The sequence below is a fragment of the Netta rufina genome, assembly GCF_964035555.1.
Source record: "Netta rufina genome assembly, chromosome: 8".
In the NCBI taxonomy this organism is placed as follows: domain Eukaryota; kingdom Metazoa; phylum Chordata; class Aves; order Anseriformes; family Anatidae; genus Netta; species Netta rufina.
In genome coordinates, this window is record NC_140131.1 from 16869349 (window position 1) to 16888413 (window position 19065).

The window sequence follows — 19065 nt, forward strand, 5'->3', positions numbered from 1 at the left end:
ACCAAGAGCAATACAGGGCTTATGCAGAGCTTATACATTATGGGGAACACAGAAGATTAACTCTACAGTAATTCCCCAAATGTCTCCTCCATGCATTTTACACAAAAAGGAAAGCAGGAGAAATGTACAACTATTTTACCAATGCTTCATTACTTGAAAACAGCACTGTATCAGCTACATCTGCATGGTGGGCAATGAGGTTTAAGATCAGTGTCAGAATTTGCTCTTTCAGAGTTTTCCCTGAAAGCAGTCACTGCTACGGGAAGGTATGCTATACAAACTGAGGCACAGTGAACATTCTCATGCTGCCACTTCGTAGATACCATTCCTGTTTAGCAGGTATTTGGAGGTCCCGAGAGATCAATTTCTTCACCCCCACACGCTGATCAATCAAGAACAGCAGGCACGTAAAATCCCAACCATTTACTCACTGCTATCTCCATGATTTGTAGCATTTTTAAAAGCAAATCACAAACCAGGATGTTAAAATACCAGTTTAGGAGTTGTAGAATCAGCCTGTTCACTGCCACGAGAAGAATGTCCTCTGACAGCAGCTTTGATGAAAGAAGAGCACTCCACCTGAAGAACTGTATTGCATCTAAAAACTTTTGTCCTCCCAGAACTAAACTCTGGATATTCTGACCAGAAGAGAGCCAGGCCTGGCTGGGGAGATTGCAACTCCTGCAGTCCTCCCATCATGACTCACATGTTTTCCTTCTTCGCAGCTGTGCTCCCTCCTAACCAAAAGGGACAACAGACCATCCAAAGGGCTGAATCTTGGACCTGCTGAGGTGACGATTTGCCAGGGCTGACAAGTCTCCCCTCTAAGATCATCAAGTTTTGAACTGTGTACTCAAGGGAGTATTTTCTCTATTATGACTGTCCCTGACCCATAGAAAAGTGGAAGGAAGATGCTAAAAGAACAAGAGCAATTCATTTGAATAGTTCTTGGGAACAATATCAAACTGTAAATTGCATAAAATCTCAAATCATAAATTCTTTCCTATACCAGTAAACACAGGAGAACATCACAATTATGGTAGTCTTACTATAAAAACAGCTCGAAGTAGAAAGGCAGCTTTATCCTTCAAGGCCTACTGTAATTGCTTTAAGCATTTTTTTCTCACTTTCTATAGGAGGAAAGGATTGCATCAGAGATAAGACACTGAACAACTACATCCATCCAGCATTGGCCCGTGCAGAAGCTGTTGGCAATGGAGACAAGACAGAGGCGCATTCATGGGAGATGGCTTGAGAAAAGGGAATTGTACCCAAGCTGAAAGGAGCTGCAGAGCACATTCTTGGAGATTTCAGCAGGGAAGAACCAGGGCTTCTGTAAATCAGATCTAGCAGTTTATGACAAGGCTAGAGGACTGAAGATGGATTGGCAGCCAGCTCCATTATACAACAGCAAAGTAAGGAAAACAATGAAGAAGCTGTTGGGGTAGCCTTGCTTACGTGCAAGAGAGAGGAAGGCGCGTGGGAGATGGAAGCAGAAACTGCAGCTGTGAACAGGGCAGGTGGTAAACCCTTGTGGTATCAGGAACAATTGTTCATCAGCAGAAAGGACGACGAGTGCTTCACTGTGAGGCTTCCCCTTCAAGTGATCTGGCTGGCACCTATTGCCAGTAATGGGTCTGCCCCCGCTGCTTGCAGAAAGAGGAGCATGCCAGGGGAGCTGGGTGCAGAGGCGGTTGTGGATCATCCATGTCTGACTCCCACAAAACGCATGGGAGTCATCTGGTGGTGTAGTGTTTTATTTCCATTGGTTCCAGGCTCCTTAGAAGCTAATCTGAGATACAGTGCCGCATTATGTGTTTCACAGGTAAAGGCATACGGTAACACACATCACTATTCTTTCCATGGAGCAGTACAGGACTATCACAATCCACTTTCTTCCTTGTGCCATCTATACAGCTTTCAAAACCAGAAAAAGCTGGAAACATCTGCTCCACATGTGTGATGTACCTTATTCTCCTCTGCTCAGGCCAGCTGCTGCCTCCCTCAAAATGGAAAAATGTACTTTTCTTTTGGGTAGCCTGGGCAAGACTGAATACTTAGTCTCATTTCTCAAGTGCACATGTATAGCCTTCTTGCTCCACCTTCCTGTTACATCTCATTATGAAAGGAAAAGCCAGGGGCAGAAACATTTAATTGTCATTGGACAAGAAGCAGTTAGCAAGCAAATCTTCCACAACAACACTGCAAGCCATAAAGTTTACTGCATGTCCGCCAGCACAAGGCTGGAGAGGCTTTACGGGTACCAGACTCATGCTACGTGCTTAATCCAGGCTCGTCTGCACTTGGAAAGTTACCCAAACAGCTTCTCCAGCTGCTAATGGATATAACATCTGCACATTTGTGGAGAGCAAAACAAAATTCTCTTTGGTCTATTTGATTTTAAAACAAGAAAAGCCACATAGAGACTGTCTTTTAATACCCAAGTGTGGAGCTTAATTTAAATAACATACACAGATAAGATACCACTAACAATACATTCCTTTTATAAACATAGAATACAGGCAGTTCATTCATAGAGTAACTGCTGTAAAGTTCCTATTGAAAAGATGGAAGGACAACTGGAAACACACTGGCTTCATAAATCTCCCCACATTGGCATGTCTCACGAAGACACAGCTGAGTTTGTTCAGTACTGCAGAAAGGTGTCTAAGGAGTCTTGTAGACATGAACTTCCCTGCAGTGTGTAAGTACATTAAAACCTTCTCCCCCCACCAAAAAAAATCTCAAAGTTTAATTCATCAAAACAATGCACAAAAGACCGGGCTCCTCAACACCCACTAAAGAGTGCAGTGGGCACTGATGAATTCTTGGTGCCGAACCCTTAACTTAGAAGGCCCCATGCCCAATTTTAGCTGCATCTGATGCTTCTGCCACTGTTGGATTTGCTGTCTCTTAGTGAGGATCTCCAGGCTATACACTTCAGGTCCTGTTCATCATTTGGCAGATGTCTGGTTGTATGGTCAAGTAACAGAGGAAATCTTCAGTCTCAAGTTACTATGTGCTCTCCCATGACAGGCCAACTGCGCCTCTGTTTGAAGATACACATCTTGCTGGCACATCATTTACAAGCCCTTTGGGACAGAGGATGGGCTACCAGAACAATTTTTGTGGCTTACAAACACTTCTCATGTGTCTAAAGACAGCAGTGAGAATTAATTGCCCTGGTGGATTCAGTCTCATCGACAGCCATAGGTCTTGTACCACCGGTCAAAACACTGTGTGCAAAAACTTCTAGAAATAGACCTTGTTATCAGAGATGAGTACCTTAGATCTCACTGCCTCTAGATAAAGTTGTGGATTTTCAGCAAATCTGGACAATAGGAAATCTGTGTTCGACCATTCCTTTCAAATTTGTTACCTGTATGTATTACAGGCTGCTGCATCAGGTCTCTCGCTGATGATTAATCACTCAGATGCTCGTTTTCTTAGTTATGGATGAGGGGAGGTGCCTCTTTAACATTACATATCCTAACTTGCCAGGCTAGCTGTTAAAAAGTGTTTCAATACCCAGTTTTATTTGCAAAGTAATAGTTACTAGTAAAACTATTAAAACTCATTACTGCAGCATGAAAAAGTAGACTAAAATGGTCATGCAACAATCAGAATGGGAATAAGTGTCTGAAGACACATGGCATATCATCTACTCACTTAACAAACATGAAGTCAACAAATAAAGTCTTCCGATAAGCAGCAGCACAGCTCATTTCTGTACCTCTCATACAACCGCATGGAAAAGGCTGTGTTTGGGAAGCTCAGGCAACACTTCTGCAGCTCCTGGTGGGACTGCAGTCAGATGTTATAACCAGACAGCAAGAATTTTCCACCTCCCACAATTTATGGGGTGGTTTGCTCTGCTGGGACAACGAGAGTTCACAGTTCCCTTCTGCATCCTGACTAATCCTGCAAACTGGGACTCGCTCATTTTTGGACGCAGCAGCAGCATTACAGCATGAAGCTGTTCAGAGAGCCAAGGAGCTGCAGTCAGGATATTTTATGATGTGTAAAAACTGAGTATGTCATCCTTCAAAACAAATGCAGTGCCCATATTGCAATCCTGCAAATGCCCTTCTCCCTTACAGGTTTCTCTTACAGTAAATTTATTACTTTTATTGTTAATAATAATGCAGGGGGATATTGACTGTGGACAAAGTGCTTCACCAAATCTCACTAAACCACTGAGAGTAATCTAAGCTTTACAGCTGGCATTTTGCAAAAAGCTGAGGTCCAAACAAGACATAGATGAACCAATGCTAAAACAGAATCCAGAAGCTTCAGCGCACAGAGCAAAGGTTTTAATTAAAGAAAAGCTGATTCTGACATAATGCCCATCATCTGACTACCAGAACTCAGAAGAAATTCACCCTGGCTTCCTCTGCTTCCTGCAGCATCGATGACATCGATGTATATGTTCCCGAGCTGGAGAGCTGTGTACAGTTTAATGTGAGAATCTGTATTCAGAGAGCATTACTTTCCATATGGTTCCTGAATTCTACCTGCAGGTAACTCTGTTTGATAATAGGAGCAATCTGGCATCTAGCAATGGCAGTATTTATACATGATGATCACATGTAGGCCCACAGGTAGGAAGGTTGCCTTGCCTGGCTCCTCCCTACTACCCTCAGTAACTGCAGCTTTGGTCAGATGTCTCTTCCTCACATATGGGAAGTGCTAACAACCTGTTATTCTTATTTCCCTCTCATAACACCACAGGACCCATGAATACCACCTCAAATCTTCAAAGTGACAGACTGACCTCAGCTAAGGAGTGGGGAAGTCAAGGCAGGAGGATGCACACTGGAAGGTCGTAAAGATGGCAGCGAAGTTGAGCTTGGTGGATTTTCGCTGACTGGGAGAGTATTCGGCACTTACTATAATTTTGGGGATATGAGAATTAGTAGAAATTGTGTTTAATTTTATATGACCTTACAGTAACATATTCTTGCTTCCTCATCTATTTGGTCAAAGCCTGGCTTAGATGAAGGTAGTGCCAAAACATCTATTTGTAGCTGTTTCTTCCTGATCCTGTTATGTAGCATTTTTCTGGGACAAGAAGTATCTCCAGTTGTACAGTGATGGCGAAGGGCTGTGCTTCTTGTGATGCTATGAACAGAATAGTAGGAGGTGAATAAAGCTCAAAAATATTTGTGATTTTCAGTGTTCTACCTTTGGTTTTAGCAGTCTCAAAAGATGGTGCTTCCACCACTTACTATTTCCACTGGACATTACCCTCAACAGGACAGATTTTACGCTAAGAAATGCAAATTAAACTTTTCTCAGTTCTCTTGCCCTTCCGAGTCATCCCCCTCTCCCCTGGCATCTGTTTCTTTAAAATACATTTAGATTATTGTGTTTCCTCTGTTTTGCATTAAACATGCTCTTCAATTAAAAACAAAAAATCTAATTGAGTTTCTTTTAAAATTCAGCTCTTTTTAAACAAAGACTAGTAAAAAAGAAAACACACGGCCCAAAACTAGAAGGAGGCTGCTGAAAAAAAAAAAAAGGCTTTATTTTCAGAAAGTGTGGTGTCTTAGCCATCTCACTACACAGGACATTTCTATCTCTTGTATTGGTACTTGAAGAAAAGCTATTGCACAGTGCCAAACACCAACAGATTTGGGTGAAGGCATCTGGAGAACATTAGGGAATAAGAGATGTTCCTGCAGTTAAAGAATCATTCTGCCAACTTCCCACCACCACAATTAGGGGACGCCCATCAAAAGAAAGTAAATGAACATGACAAAGAACAGTTTCCCTTTCTAAGAGTGATCTATTTAGCCCAGGTTTCCTATAACAGCATTTTTCTGGTAATACCTGCCTGGGGTTTATTTGCTGTGGGTAGCGACTGCAGTGGTTAATGTCTGTTGCTCATGCAGTTTCTGTTAACGATGAGCAGTTTTCTACTAGGAGGTGTGTGAGTGATACCATCACACAGACAACGACAGACAAGACGCAGAGAATTGCCAAAGAGAGAGCCCAGACCCTGAGTCTGTTATGCACAAGTAAGCAAGACCAGCCTATCATCCTGTTATCAGATGGCAAAAAGCAACCATCCAAGTTCTCAGCACATTTCAAGAGTTGTTGCTTGTAAGATATTACCAAAAAATGGTAAGAAAGCTAGTGGCCAACATCTCCAAAAGGCTGAAGTTACGAAAAATTCTGTCTCCCAAGAAACAAACATGGTCCCAACCCAAAGAGAAAACTGAAGTGAATCCATCTGTCTGAACAAGGAGAGATGAGAAGAGCTAAGGCACTGGATGTCAGGAAAAGATGGCTTGCCTAGGGCTTGTAATGCAGCTACGGCCCCTCCAGAAAAAAGTTATATGAATAAAAGGACATATCGTTTAAATTTACAAAATGGAGTCCTGTCATATTATTACCCCAAATTGAGATCGAAGTGAAGTATAATGTCCTGGGTCTGAGAAGCATCAACCTCACAGCTCTGATGTTTTCCTGAGAGCAATGTAGTACCGTATGATTCACAGACCATGTGGTATAAAACTGCTAACCACTAACAGAAGCTAAATGAGGTCATTTCCAAGCAGGATACAACCCTGCAATAATACACAGTATTTATAGCAAATAAAGTTTTGCAGTGCAAGTTCCCTCCTAAACATTAAAGCAGCATTTCAGATGATTGCTTTGCAGCATGCAATGCCTGTATTAAAGCTGTTCAAAGCAGCACAAGACAGATTACATGGCACCTCCCTCTGCCGGGAACATCAGGCTGGTGTTTTATAGTCTAAACCACAGATTCATTCATCTCTGATAATCTCCAAGTGCTTTACAAACCATCTCCTGTATTCCTGGTAAAGATGAGCATTCTGTTGCCACTGACCTTTGAAGCCGCAGCCCAAATACAGCCTTACACCTGCACAAATGGGTATCTTCACAGCTACTAAACCAAGCTCAGGTGGTGGGCACAAGGCAGTGTCTCCTCTGCACCACCCCCTGCTTTGTAACATACAAGAGAAGAAAGATAAAAACAGGGTGTGGAGGTGACAGAGGTAGGAAGAACACGGTCACAATTAGGATTTTACACACGTTAATCATCTTGTCATTTCAGAATGAATACACCTCCCACAGACTGAAAATCCCAACTACAGTACAAGCCAGAGGGGCTTACTGGAAAAGTCAATCACTCAACAAAGGAAATAATGTGCAGAGTAAAAGCATACCACAAGTAGGAAAAATAGTCTCACTTTAAGCAAATTATACATAAAATTCTATATTGCATTCTAAAACATTTCATGGGTTTTGTAGCACCCCACAAGCCATGTCAAACATATTTATAGGAAAATGGTTTTGAATGTTAAGACAGTGTTAATACTTCTGTGGCAGTTTACACACGTCTTTTGAATGCATATTTAGATTTGTGGATAAGGTGAGAGACATAGCACAAACCAGCCATCACCTCAGCTACTCATGTGGAGTACAGGAGATCTGATCTTGTTAACCATAGAGTGATTTAATTAATTAAAGTACAGCAGCTGCAATGAGAGAAGTCAAGATGCAAGTCCCAGCTTGGGGACATACAGGTGGAAGGCTGAACACTGCTTATGTTATACCTTTGCCCAGACCCAAAATATCATGCAAACCTTCAGAAAGATCTCGCTTTCATCCTAGAGAAAAGCTATTTTCCTTTAACATTAAAAAACAAAACAAAACAAAACAACAACAACAAAAAAACAACCTGCAGGGTATCAAAGCAATTGCAATTTCCTACTCCTTTCTACTTTAATTGGTCATTCTGCACAGTTTCTGAGAAAGATAATCCTGATAAAGATACCTGAACAAGAAAATTCTTTCCTTCAGCTGCCCTCCCCAGAGAAGAAAAGCCAACCTGGCTGTAACATGAAGACTCAAAAATCTTTCCAAAGTCCTATTTGGACTCATGACAGATGCCTTGCTCTGTACAGGGATAAAGACAAGCAGTACAGAACCAGGTTCAGAGGCAGGGATTTGCACATAGCTAGTAAAGAGGATGACAAGGAGAAGGAAGTGTCTAACAAAGACAGTATTTCTCCTGATACAGCCAACCTTTCCTTCAGCTTGAATATTAAATGTCCTTTTCTCAACCTTTACCAACACTTCAGTAATTATTTTGAATTACAGTCCAAGAGTTGGTAAGTCCTGTATGTACTATACACACGTCCATGTAGGAAAGCTACAAATAATTATGAGAAAAACAACTGCGAGCTAAACTTAGAGTTGAAATAGGAAATATGGACAGAGCTGGTGGCAATCCAAAACATTACAGAGATAGTAAACCTGATGCTGTCTCAGCTCTCCTATCATAGCCAAGCTGTGCCAGAATGTCCTGCATAAGGATAAAAATGACATTTTGTATTTCTCTCTTGCCTAATACATTTCCTTGTTGTACTTCTTTAATGTATCTTTTCTCTACTTTTTTAGTTATGGTGAAATTGGAGATGGCAGGATATGGTTTTGAAAGTCCCCTAGCTTCCTGTGTCATGAGGGCGTTTATCAAGATACGGATGTGAAATCAAACCAGATGAAAGAATATAAAAACAAGAAGTGAAACTCTGCATCTCCCAGAATTAGCTAGTTATATTTTCCTTCCCATTACGCAGACTTCCCTACATCCCAACACCAACTGGTTGGCCCTCTCTTTTAACAGCAAATACCAAGTGAAACACAATAGCTGGTAATCTTGTATAGGAAAGGAGAAGCCTACCTAATGAAAGAAGGAAAGGGGAGAAGGGAAGGGAAGGGAAGGGAAGGGAAGGGAAGGGAAGGGAAGGGAAGGGAAGGGAAGGGAAGGGAAGGGAAGGGAAGGGAAGGGAAGGGAAGGGAAGGGAAGGGAAGGGAAGGGAAGGGAAGGGAAGGGAAGGGAAGGGAAGGGAAGGGAAGGGAAGGGAAGGGAAGGGAAGGGAAGGGAAGGGAAGGGAAGGGATCATGAAAACTGAAACAAATATATCAAAATATTTGACACAATGCAGTAAAGGGTCTTTAAAAATAAAAAAAATTCTACTGTGGTGAACAATGCGAATTATTTACTAAAATCAATAACCCCACAGTGGCTACATTGTGAATGTGTCCCAACTAAGATCAGAACATGTTTTCTAGTAGCCCTTGAACCTGCATCTTCTTCTGAGAGCTCTCTTTTGTCTTGACACATTTGCCATTTTAAACATTTATTTTTCAGTTTTGCTGAAACACTGAAGGCTTTATGATCACCCTGGGAAAATACTGCAAGTCTTGCACAGCACAAGGACAGATAAACAAATGTTGAAAGCTTAATTGTGTAGCACTGTGCCCAGAGAACTGTGCTTTCTTCTTTGTATGTGGAATTATCTCTAGGAAGAGTCATCACTAAATCCTATTACTCTTCACCACATTTTATGATTGACTCCTCTGTATTTGCTGGCTTAGAAAAAGCCTCTTCTGCCATGAGTATTTTTTGGCTCCCCAAGTTCCCTGTTTAGAGACTTCCCCTGAAAATTATCTTTATATATGCACATTCAAGTCATTTAACTAATTTAGCTCACCCTTTCATTCATAATAGTCAAAAAGCTTAGAAAGCAGCAAATATGCCCATTATGTTTTATATCCTATGCCTTAGGATAAATTCAATGAGCAATGAATCATGGCATTTCAGAGCTGCATGCAATGTTCCTTAAAGCAGCCCACTGAAATCCTTAATTATGAAGGTGTTGGTAGAGAACTGGACAATGTGGAGGGAAGGAAGCTTTCTGATGGAGCTTTTGTAAAGAAGTTTTGAGATAACTGCCAAGATTAGATAGCAGCACCTCTGTACTGAGTGTGCAAATTTACAGTTAGCTTTTTTTTTTTCTTCCCTAGAAGCAAAGTTTCATAACTATTAATTTTAACAGGAGAAGGGCCACACACTGAATGGTAAAAACAAATTTTGAAATTTATTTGACTCGAACTCTGCTGGAAAAGAGTATCAAACGCAAACATAGCTTATGTTAGGGTTGCCAAATCTGGCAGCACCAGTAGCTGCAGCTCTTGTGACATCCTTCCCTACCTGCCCCACAGATAGGTCCATGCTTTAGTCCCACGACAGTAACTCTCAGGCCCCTACTTCTCTTCACTAGCTGGCTTAGTCCCTCTCCCAGGTCTGTCCGGTTGCTGCCTCGCACACCTCCTCTCCTACTTGCCAAATATTCTGGATTGATTTTTGCTGGTGAGTGAAGACTATATACGTGCACAGCAGGTAAAATTCCATGAATCATGGCACTTCAGAGTTGCATGCAATGGTCATTAATGCAGCCCACTGAAATCCTTAATTCCACTTGGTATACATGTACACAGGCTTCACTCGCAAGCAAATAGCAGTGTGGGGCTTGACTGGACTCACCACCCTCCTGTTTACACCTAATTGGCCCCCTTCATCTCCTTTTTCCTCTGTTATTCTGTCAGGGTTCCTCTGCTGCTCCCTGGGTATTTGTGTTTTCAGCAATGAGCCCTTAATCACACATCCTCACAGCTGAAAACCCCCAAAGTATTTGGATCTCCTCTCCAAATCCTGAGGCATCACAAAAGCCAACTTGCAAAGAGCAAAAGGGGAGTTCCCCAGATGAATCACTGAACTTGGATGATTTCTGTACTTAGATTAATCCATCGCTCAACTTTCAAAATCAGGCTAATTCACAGAATCTCGGTGTACACATCCTGTTCAGCTAGAATATTTACGGTACCATGGCCAATCTGGTCCTGGTTGGTTTAGCCACATTTTAAAGGTTTTTAATATGCTTTATCTGAATTGCACTCAAGAAGGGTGTATAACATTGCTCCTTAAACTACAAACCCTCATCAATTAATATAAAGGAAAGGTGAACACAATAGAAAATTTGAGGGGGAATGAAAACCCCACAGTCCACACACCTGAATCATAGCTGCAAGCACTAATCCCTAAATCCAAACACGTTTGTAATTATTCTTCTGACCAGGAGTTCCGACATAAAAACCCAGAAACACAGGACGGACCAGTTATTTAAGATGAGAGACTCTAAAGAGAGTAAATAGCTGAATCCCAGAGTAGCTCCCATGTCAAAACCACACGCTGATTCACTCGAGGTTTGTGTTCAGTGAGAGACGGTATTTAATTCTGCTTCCTGGGAGAAAACCGGTTTTAACTAAAAACTCCTCTGAATTTTTGGCTGAAACCCAGTAAGATACACTCCTTTCCAGAACTCCTGGTGTTATTTTATAGAAAAGACAGAAAGGCAGCCTCCGATCAGACATTACATCTGCTTTTCTCCTGCCCTTGCCAAATCTGCCCTGGCAATGAAGAGATGGGGAGAGTGCTGCCTTGGCCAGTGCTCCTCATCCCACTAAATTCTATTCCATAATCAAACTTTAAGGATTTTTCACATTTCTTCTCACTTTTCACTTTTTCTTTAATATAAGAACACAGCTTACATTTGTATCACAAGCTTTATTAATCTGTAGTATTGCTGCACGTATATATAACATTGTCAAGTTGTTCAGATGCCCGTCTTTTGTGGATGGAACTGGTTGTAAATAAAGCTTAAAAAAAAGTATTAATAAAGTAATATATCAGTCACACAGGAACTAATATAAATCAATATGAAGTCCTTTAAAAAAAAAAAAAAAAAGAACACTGAAGAAGTTTACTTCAAGGGCAGAGCTAAGGTTACTGAGGTGCAGGACAGTGATAATTTTTCCACTGATGACACTTTGGTTTCTAGGAGATGGTACAACTGCAAGAAATCAAGAAAATACTGGGTCCCATTTACTTAGCTATAAAAACCTGTTCGTGTTTACCATTGTAACAGTAGGTCTTAATACAGACTGTCTTTATCTCCCAGTCTGTCAAGCAGAAATAATGTGACAGAAAGGATGAGCCTTGATAAAGGTACTCTGGTGTCACTAAAAATCTTCTGTTCGATAATAACTTGACCACAAAAAAAGCTGAGAGGAATAAATCCTAGAACAGATGCATAAATGAGCAACAGCTGAGCCATATGAAATATAATAAAACACAGACTTGCAGGCACTGAAGATGGAAAAGACCTGTTAGGTCATCTAGTCCTAGCTTTTGCCAATTCAGAATTGTGCCCTAGAGTGATGTGCTGAACTTTAAGGAAAAAAAAAAAAAAAAAAAAAAACACACAAAGGCTGCCAAAATCTTTTCAAGCCTATTACACTTGCTCCAGAATAGGGAAACAAAAAACCCAAACCTAATGAACAGGCTTCGAGTCATGGAGGACTCACAGTGCCAGGAAAACTTGATTGTATCCCCATCTCCTTACCAAACCCTGGTGAGGAAAAAAGGGTTAGCTTTCCAAAGTCTGGCGCATTTTCATACTGGATGACCACAGCTAAAAGCAGGCTAATCAGAACTGTAAATCACAGAGGCTGGCTTTGCCTTCAGGCACACTATGGGAACGTGGGTTCCTCTGCGAGCTATAAAAGGAATATTTATTGAGACTATAGACTTGAACTATTTGGAAGTGCCAAGTGAAGGTGTGTTCCTTCTAGACTGTTGCCTCTAGCATATGCTAATCTAGTAATGAAACAGTCTTTATGGTCCCCATGACTGGGTATTTGCTTACCACAGTGTTTTAGCCCTCAGCCTCCCCACGCCTACACAGATTTGTATCAGAGATGCTTTGTCTGGTTTGTACGACACTGGTAGTGCTAGAACAGCACGCTGAGTCTCTCCACCTTCAGAATGAGCATCAGGACTGGGAGTCCCGCACGTCCTGCAAATAAGGTGCCTGCCACCAGCCACCACCCAGCCCTAGGCACATAACTGTGCATCTTAGGGGACTGCCTAGAAATAGAATTATGTGTGTTGTCATCAGGGAATGGAGTCTTAGAGGGGACCAGGAATATCTTTCTTTGGCAGTGGAGACAAGACAGAAGAGGTGGCAAATGGGAAGAATCTGGGGAGGACAGCGTGAGACAACTGTCTGAGGGTAATAGGGTGAAACTGATGACCAGCAGACAAAAGCAACAGCTGAAAAAACACTGGCAGCAACTGCTGTAAGCAAAACAGACCGTCTACACATTGCACTCTCAATTCATCTATCTACAAGCATGGGCTTCAGGCCCAAGTAGATGAAATTGTTGGAGAAGTTTCTCTGTTTCCATCTCCCATGGAGGGCAGTAGGAGTAAATGGGACTTGAAAGCAACACTAAAGGCATGGAAGAGCCTGGACATCAATGGGGGAATCAGGTCAGCTTGATGAAAAAAAGAAAAATCACATCAACTCACTCATCTGAAAAAGTGAAAAGCACTTCTTTTTCTGAAGGATCCAACTCATAAAGGATCCAAAGCTCTTCCACTTTCATGAAAGCAAGGTTATTTTTATATTCCTAGCAAGTCACAAGTTTGTGTGTTTTTTCAAATTTTATAGTCTAATGTGCTCAGAAAGTCATATTTAAAATGTGCCCTTGTGCAAACAATCAATACCATGTCTTACATAGGTTTCAAGTTCCACTCACAAGGCTCTACCCTGGCTGAGGACTTGAGCTGCCATCTCAACACCCAACAAAAACAGAAAATGTTTGGCCATTGGAGATATATGTACAAGACAAGACTTCAAATGTGTACTGGAGGACTGCATTCCCTCAATGCTGTACACACATGGTCTACTAGATTTATGCTGCATTTGCTAAGCTTGCAAACACAGGTGAGAGTTTGACTTGCAATGTTTAGTAAACAACTCGTATAATTTTGCATCAAGATACTGGCTTCACATGAACTGACAGAAAGGAGAGTGCCACTTTCAAAGTCATTCCCATGTCTTCTATTCCATGCTTACTACATTGCAGCTCAAATCCAACCCAACAGCTCTCAGCAAAGCAAGAAAAAGGGGTATGTTAATGCATTCTCTCAGGCAGTGAAAATTGAACAGCTTTCATAAGTGACTTTCATTTTCATACCTTTTTTTCTTTTTTTTTTTTTTTTTTTTTTTTAACTATTATAAGCTACTTAAATTTTCACTGGTGTAAATGATGTACAGGCAGAAATCCTTTTTGTACTCACCATGATTTGAGTGTCTCACGCAGTCATTCAGCACCGCGCTGAACTGCCTCTGAGCCTCTGGCTCCTGGAAGCAATAGTAGCTGTGTCGGGCGAATGGCTGCCACAGGTACACTGGGAACTCTCTAGGCAGCTGAACGAAGGGTTGAGCAACCTCCTTCTCGCTTGACCCTACACAAAACACATCTCAGCTTAGAATTTTCTGCTCTCTTGGGGGCTGGCTCTTTTCTATGACAGCACAGACAGAACTGTTAAAACAAGAGACCTTTGCTAGAGTTGAACAATGAATGTGACATGTCAAAATCAAAATTTAGAATCAGAGGTCCTGTCTTGATCCAAGTGGTTTGGGAGGTTTCAGTGGGACACAGCTAGGACCAGCAAACTCAGCTGGCATCAGCCACCTACCTCCCTGTTATACTGTAGCAGCTTGATGTCCTCTTGTTTTTATATTCAAGGTAGACAGAAGCTACATATTTTTGGTAAAATTTCAAGGAAAACTATATCACTGGACTGTAACTGTTAGGGAAAAGGTTTTCATGGCAAGTAAGTAAGATACTGGGCAACTCTGTGTCTTCACACAGAGACCATAAAGGAGCGTACAGTTCTACAGTCCATGTAGAAACAAACTGCATTAAATTGTGAAGGAACATCAGCAGTTTCCCTGTGTCCAAGATTTTCAAACAGAGCTGCAACATGGCCTGACGGACTGTCACTTCAAGCCCTTGATGGTGAAGCAAAGAAAGCATAAAGTATCTGCAGTTGCAGCCTGACCTGAGTCACTGTGTGCAGGGGATACTGTACAACACCATTTAGAGATGAACAAATATAACTAATCTTGTCTCAGTGCTGTGCATCAAGAGCCAAAAGACGTTCATCTCAGCATTGCACAAAAGGGCAGAGAGGCTGTAAAAGAGTAACTGAGCCACTCTTTGCAGAGGGAGAGCCATGGGAAGGCCAAAGTGGCTTTGGGCTGCTCCACATTGCTCATCCCTGACTCCTCTGGAGCTGTGGTGACATGCTAAGGACACCTCTGGGCTCTGCTGCCCCATGCCAGCCTCTGACCATCCTATGCCAGTGGTACCATCTTGGGAAAAGGTGTACTGGGGACACCTCCCAGCACTCATAAGTCAAGTAGTATGAGACAGGACATCAAAACAAAACAAAACAAAACAAAAAACTTATCTACTTTTTGCCCCTATCCCTTTCCAAATTTGACTCTACAACATGGAGAGACCTGGTCCCTCAAACACTGAACTTTCTTCATCTTCAAGGACTGGAGTGGGGGCAGGCAGAATCCCAGCAGTTCCTGTCACAGAAACAACAAATCCAGCAACAGCAACCTTCCTGCCGTCTCTGTGGGACATATTATCAACTGTGAATCAACACAGGCAGCTGGCATCTAAAAATGGAACAAATAAACCAGGAATATGAACAAAGCCTGCAAACAATGGTAGTGTGGTTCCTGCTCCGCTTCTGCACAGCTTCCAAAGGGTTTGTGTAGGGATACTGGAAAAAAACACAGCCAGCGTTTCTTTGAACTTTAGTTTGTGGCATCTTCTATGCTTGTCCACTTTGAAATTAGGATTTGACTCTGTGCATCTTTTGTTAATCTACTTTAAAGTCTAGCCTCAATGTCTGCCCAGAAGTGGCTTGTGTAAGAAAAAGAGCCTGAGGTTTGGCAGTTAAACTTTTACCAGGGCTTACCAACAGGATCTGGAAAATGTTTATCAGACAGTAAATTGTAATCTTCTTCTGAAGTCAGCACTTTGCCCCCTGCAGGAACAATATGATATTTAGGGCTGAGTCCTTTCAGGTAGGCCTGGAAAATCAAGACAGAGGGAGTCAAAACTGAGATTTAAGGAGAGGGAAAACACAAAATAACCATACCATTTCAAAGCTAATGCATGCATTCCCCAAATGAAGGAGGTTTTGTCAGACTGAATTTCAGATATATTCATCGCACGTGTCAAGTCTAAAACATCTTTAAGTAAAAAATGTATTTAAAAATATTCTCTCAATGCTTATCAGCCATGGTGAAGAGTCAGGGACTGAAAGGAGGGGAAAAGGATGGGATTTTCTGCTAAGCTTTATTTGTTTGATTTGTCAGCCAGGGCTAGTTTGACTACAGCAGCCACATAACAAAAAGCCTCACTATACTAAGGCTTGAAGCAACCCAAAAATTTCTACTTAAAACCCAACCTGGTGACCTATTATAATGACATACAAAAAAGTGTTCTGTGATATTCAAAGGAAGGTTCAAAGTGCTGTGTGATTTGTGAATTTATGCAAATGTCTATGGCCAATGAAAGGTACTTCGTTGTACCCTCAGGCATCCCTATCAAGTTCCAGCCAATTCCACAAGGCTGAAGCAGCCTTTCTGGAGACAGCATCTCATCTATTACTGCTTAAAACAAAGACAGTAGCAGCAACAAATTCATCAGACCTTGGTCTTTTTGGGAGTGTAGAAGAACATAACAGGAAGGAGAGTTTACCTCTTTGGTCTCAAAGCAATCCACAGTGTAGTCATTTTTGATAACAACATATCTGTCCTTCCACTTCTTCAGGTCCTCAGCAAAATGCAGCAACTCTGTTTCATATAAGACTGTCCCAGCTTCTGCCTTTGGCTGCAAAGACAATTTTCTAGATTTGAAATGACTCTGTACTACTGGACATTTTGAAGCTTTTATTTCTGTAAGACTGCTACGAGGGCTTTTCAATCTTCAAATGAAATCTGGAGTAATGCACATCAGTTTGAACCAGGCAGATCCTACACAAACAATCAAATTCTTGTAGTTTGTGGTGATGAGGCAGCAGAGAAGCTCTGCCTTTCAGCACTACCTTCAGATTTCTGAGGCAGAGATGTTCTTATGTACCTTTCAGTTGATATGCTGAATGTAAAATGACATAGATCACTATTGCCTACTTTCCAATATGCACTAAAATATTTCTTTGATGCAGCAAAGTTTTGTTACAAAACAGTCAATTATTTCACATTTCTTTGTAATACTTTTACACCTGTGCTCTTATAATTGGCACACGTTTTTGAAAGATACTGCTTTTCTATCACCGTACCCTCTACATCACATCTTTTCCCTACTCATTTCTAGAGCATCAGAAATCCATGATTTTGAACACAGCCAAAAAATTAGATTTAAACCTTCTTTATATTAAAGGTTGGTACTCCACATTTTCCTCTAATAAGGAGACTTTTGTCTCTCTTTTTCTCTTGTGCTCTAATAAAAAATCAGCTCTCTGTAGCTTATTTCACAGAGGGGATTATGATCATCTTCTTTAAAGAATCCTTTAACCATGGCTGAAAGGATTAATTGAGTTTCCTACCTAAATTTCTGCCCTAAACATACAATAGCTCTCCCAACATCCTTGCAAAACCTTGCAATCATCGGGAAACAACTAGTTTTGCCCAAGTGTACAACTCTACATTTATGAAATGCATACTTTGTACCAGAAACACGTTAAGGTTTTTCTCCTATGATGTCCTCCCAAAAGATGTACATTGTAAAACAGCCAAAACTAAGAAAAATTTTCAGAAATAAACTTTAAACCCACACCCAAGTACATCTTTTCCACCTAAAACTGAACCAAACCAAATCCAGCATCCACACTTGCAAATTTATTGCGTAAACTTGGGTGATACAAACAAAAGTACACATACAAAATGTCCTAGATACCCATTTATTAGGTATTTAAATTCTGTGTATTTACATAGAGAAACATCTAAATAACTTTGCAAGAATTATGGACTTGATTTTTAGAAGCTTTGAGTATCTGTACCGCCTATTAACATTACTTGAGGGCATTCAACACTGGGGAAACAAGAAAACCGAGCCCAGTTGGTAGCTAATATTCTTCCAGATCACACTTTCCATACCTTACAACTACTAAATGGGTTATTTAAATAGTTAATGCATTAATTATTTCATGCAAGAGGGCAGAGCTGTATGGCAGCTTCTGGATGGGGCCAAGCCCACATGTCCTCCTACCTTGGTTTTGAGGAACTGTGACTGGGAGTCACGGTGCTGCTCCAGCTCATCCTGCACGTGCTTGCAGAAAGCCACGGTGTACTGGCGTTTGTAGTGTGGGCTGAAGTTTTTTATGACAGCTTCTGTTTTTCCTGAAGCAGAAATAAAGATTAACTACATTTAATATACATTAGCTCAGGAACTGTAACACAGAACCAAAGCAGTTATCACCACCAACCTAAAATATTGTTCAACTGTACCAATGGCCACTTTTTGCACAGCAGGTCAGGAAACCCTCACGGAGGGTTCATTGCATTCAGCTGTTGTGATAACACAAGCACAGATTTTTTGATATATTTTTTTTTTAATTCTAGGAGTGACAGAAGTGGGCAAAACATACCCCAAATCCATTACTTTAAGTAAAGATGCTCTATGTCTCTCCCAGGAACATACTGCCACAGAGTCAGATGTTTGATAGCTGATAAGGTTTCCAAAGAAACACACACAATTGGTACTGGATAGTGCTTAGATATGTTACCCAAATTTATCACATAATCAGGTTTTAAAGCCAACTCATAGCTCTGACAAAGTATGGTTTCTAGGCTTGGGCACTGCAGCCCCTTCTTTGTTTTAATGTAAACAGATACTCAGTCACATCGCATGAAACATTAATCTTGTATTGTCTTGCTAAGATCAAGATCTCAGCAGCAGCAGTAGCAGCAGTAAACACATTGAGGGTCTAATTTCAGGAAATCTTACAGAAATTTACAAGTAATTAACTCATTAACCCTATCAAAGAAATAATAATGCTTTACAGACAGGGAAATGAAGCTAAAAGTTAAAGTCACGTGTCCTTATGTGACTCTAAAGCAATGCAAAATCCCAAACCTGGACTATGATCTAGATTTCTGGAAGCACATCCTGGATACAGGAGACCAGCCTGGATACTGGAGACAGCCCATTTTTCTTTGTTTTAAGGAGCCCTGTGACAAAGGTTTCTTCTGAGCACAGGACACAGAAACATAATTTCACACCTCAAACGATTTTGACACTTTCAAAATTACA

General features: G+C 41.2%; 1 protein-coding gene across 1 annotated transcript in view; it reads right to left on the reverse strand.

Moving 5' to 3' along the window:
• The window catches only part of NIBAN1 (niban apoptosis regulator 1), a 65563-nt gene that overhangs the window by 20518 nt on the left and 25980 nt on the right, over nt 1-19065 (reverse strand). The window contains exons 2-5 of the mRNA XM_084290943.1: nt 18022-18152; nt 16513-16644; nt 15725-15839; nt 14024-14191 (exon numbers count right to left, since the gene is read on the reverse strand). Of these exons, the coding sequence (XP_084147069.1) occupies nt 14024-14191; nt 15725-15839; nt 16513-16644; nt 18022-18152 (546 nt within the window). The remainder of the gene's footprint in view (nt 1-14023; nt 14192-15724; nt 15840-16512; nt 16645-18021; nt 18153-19065) is intronic.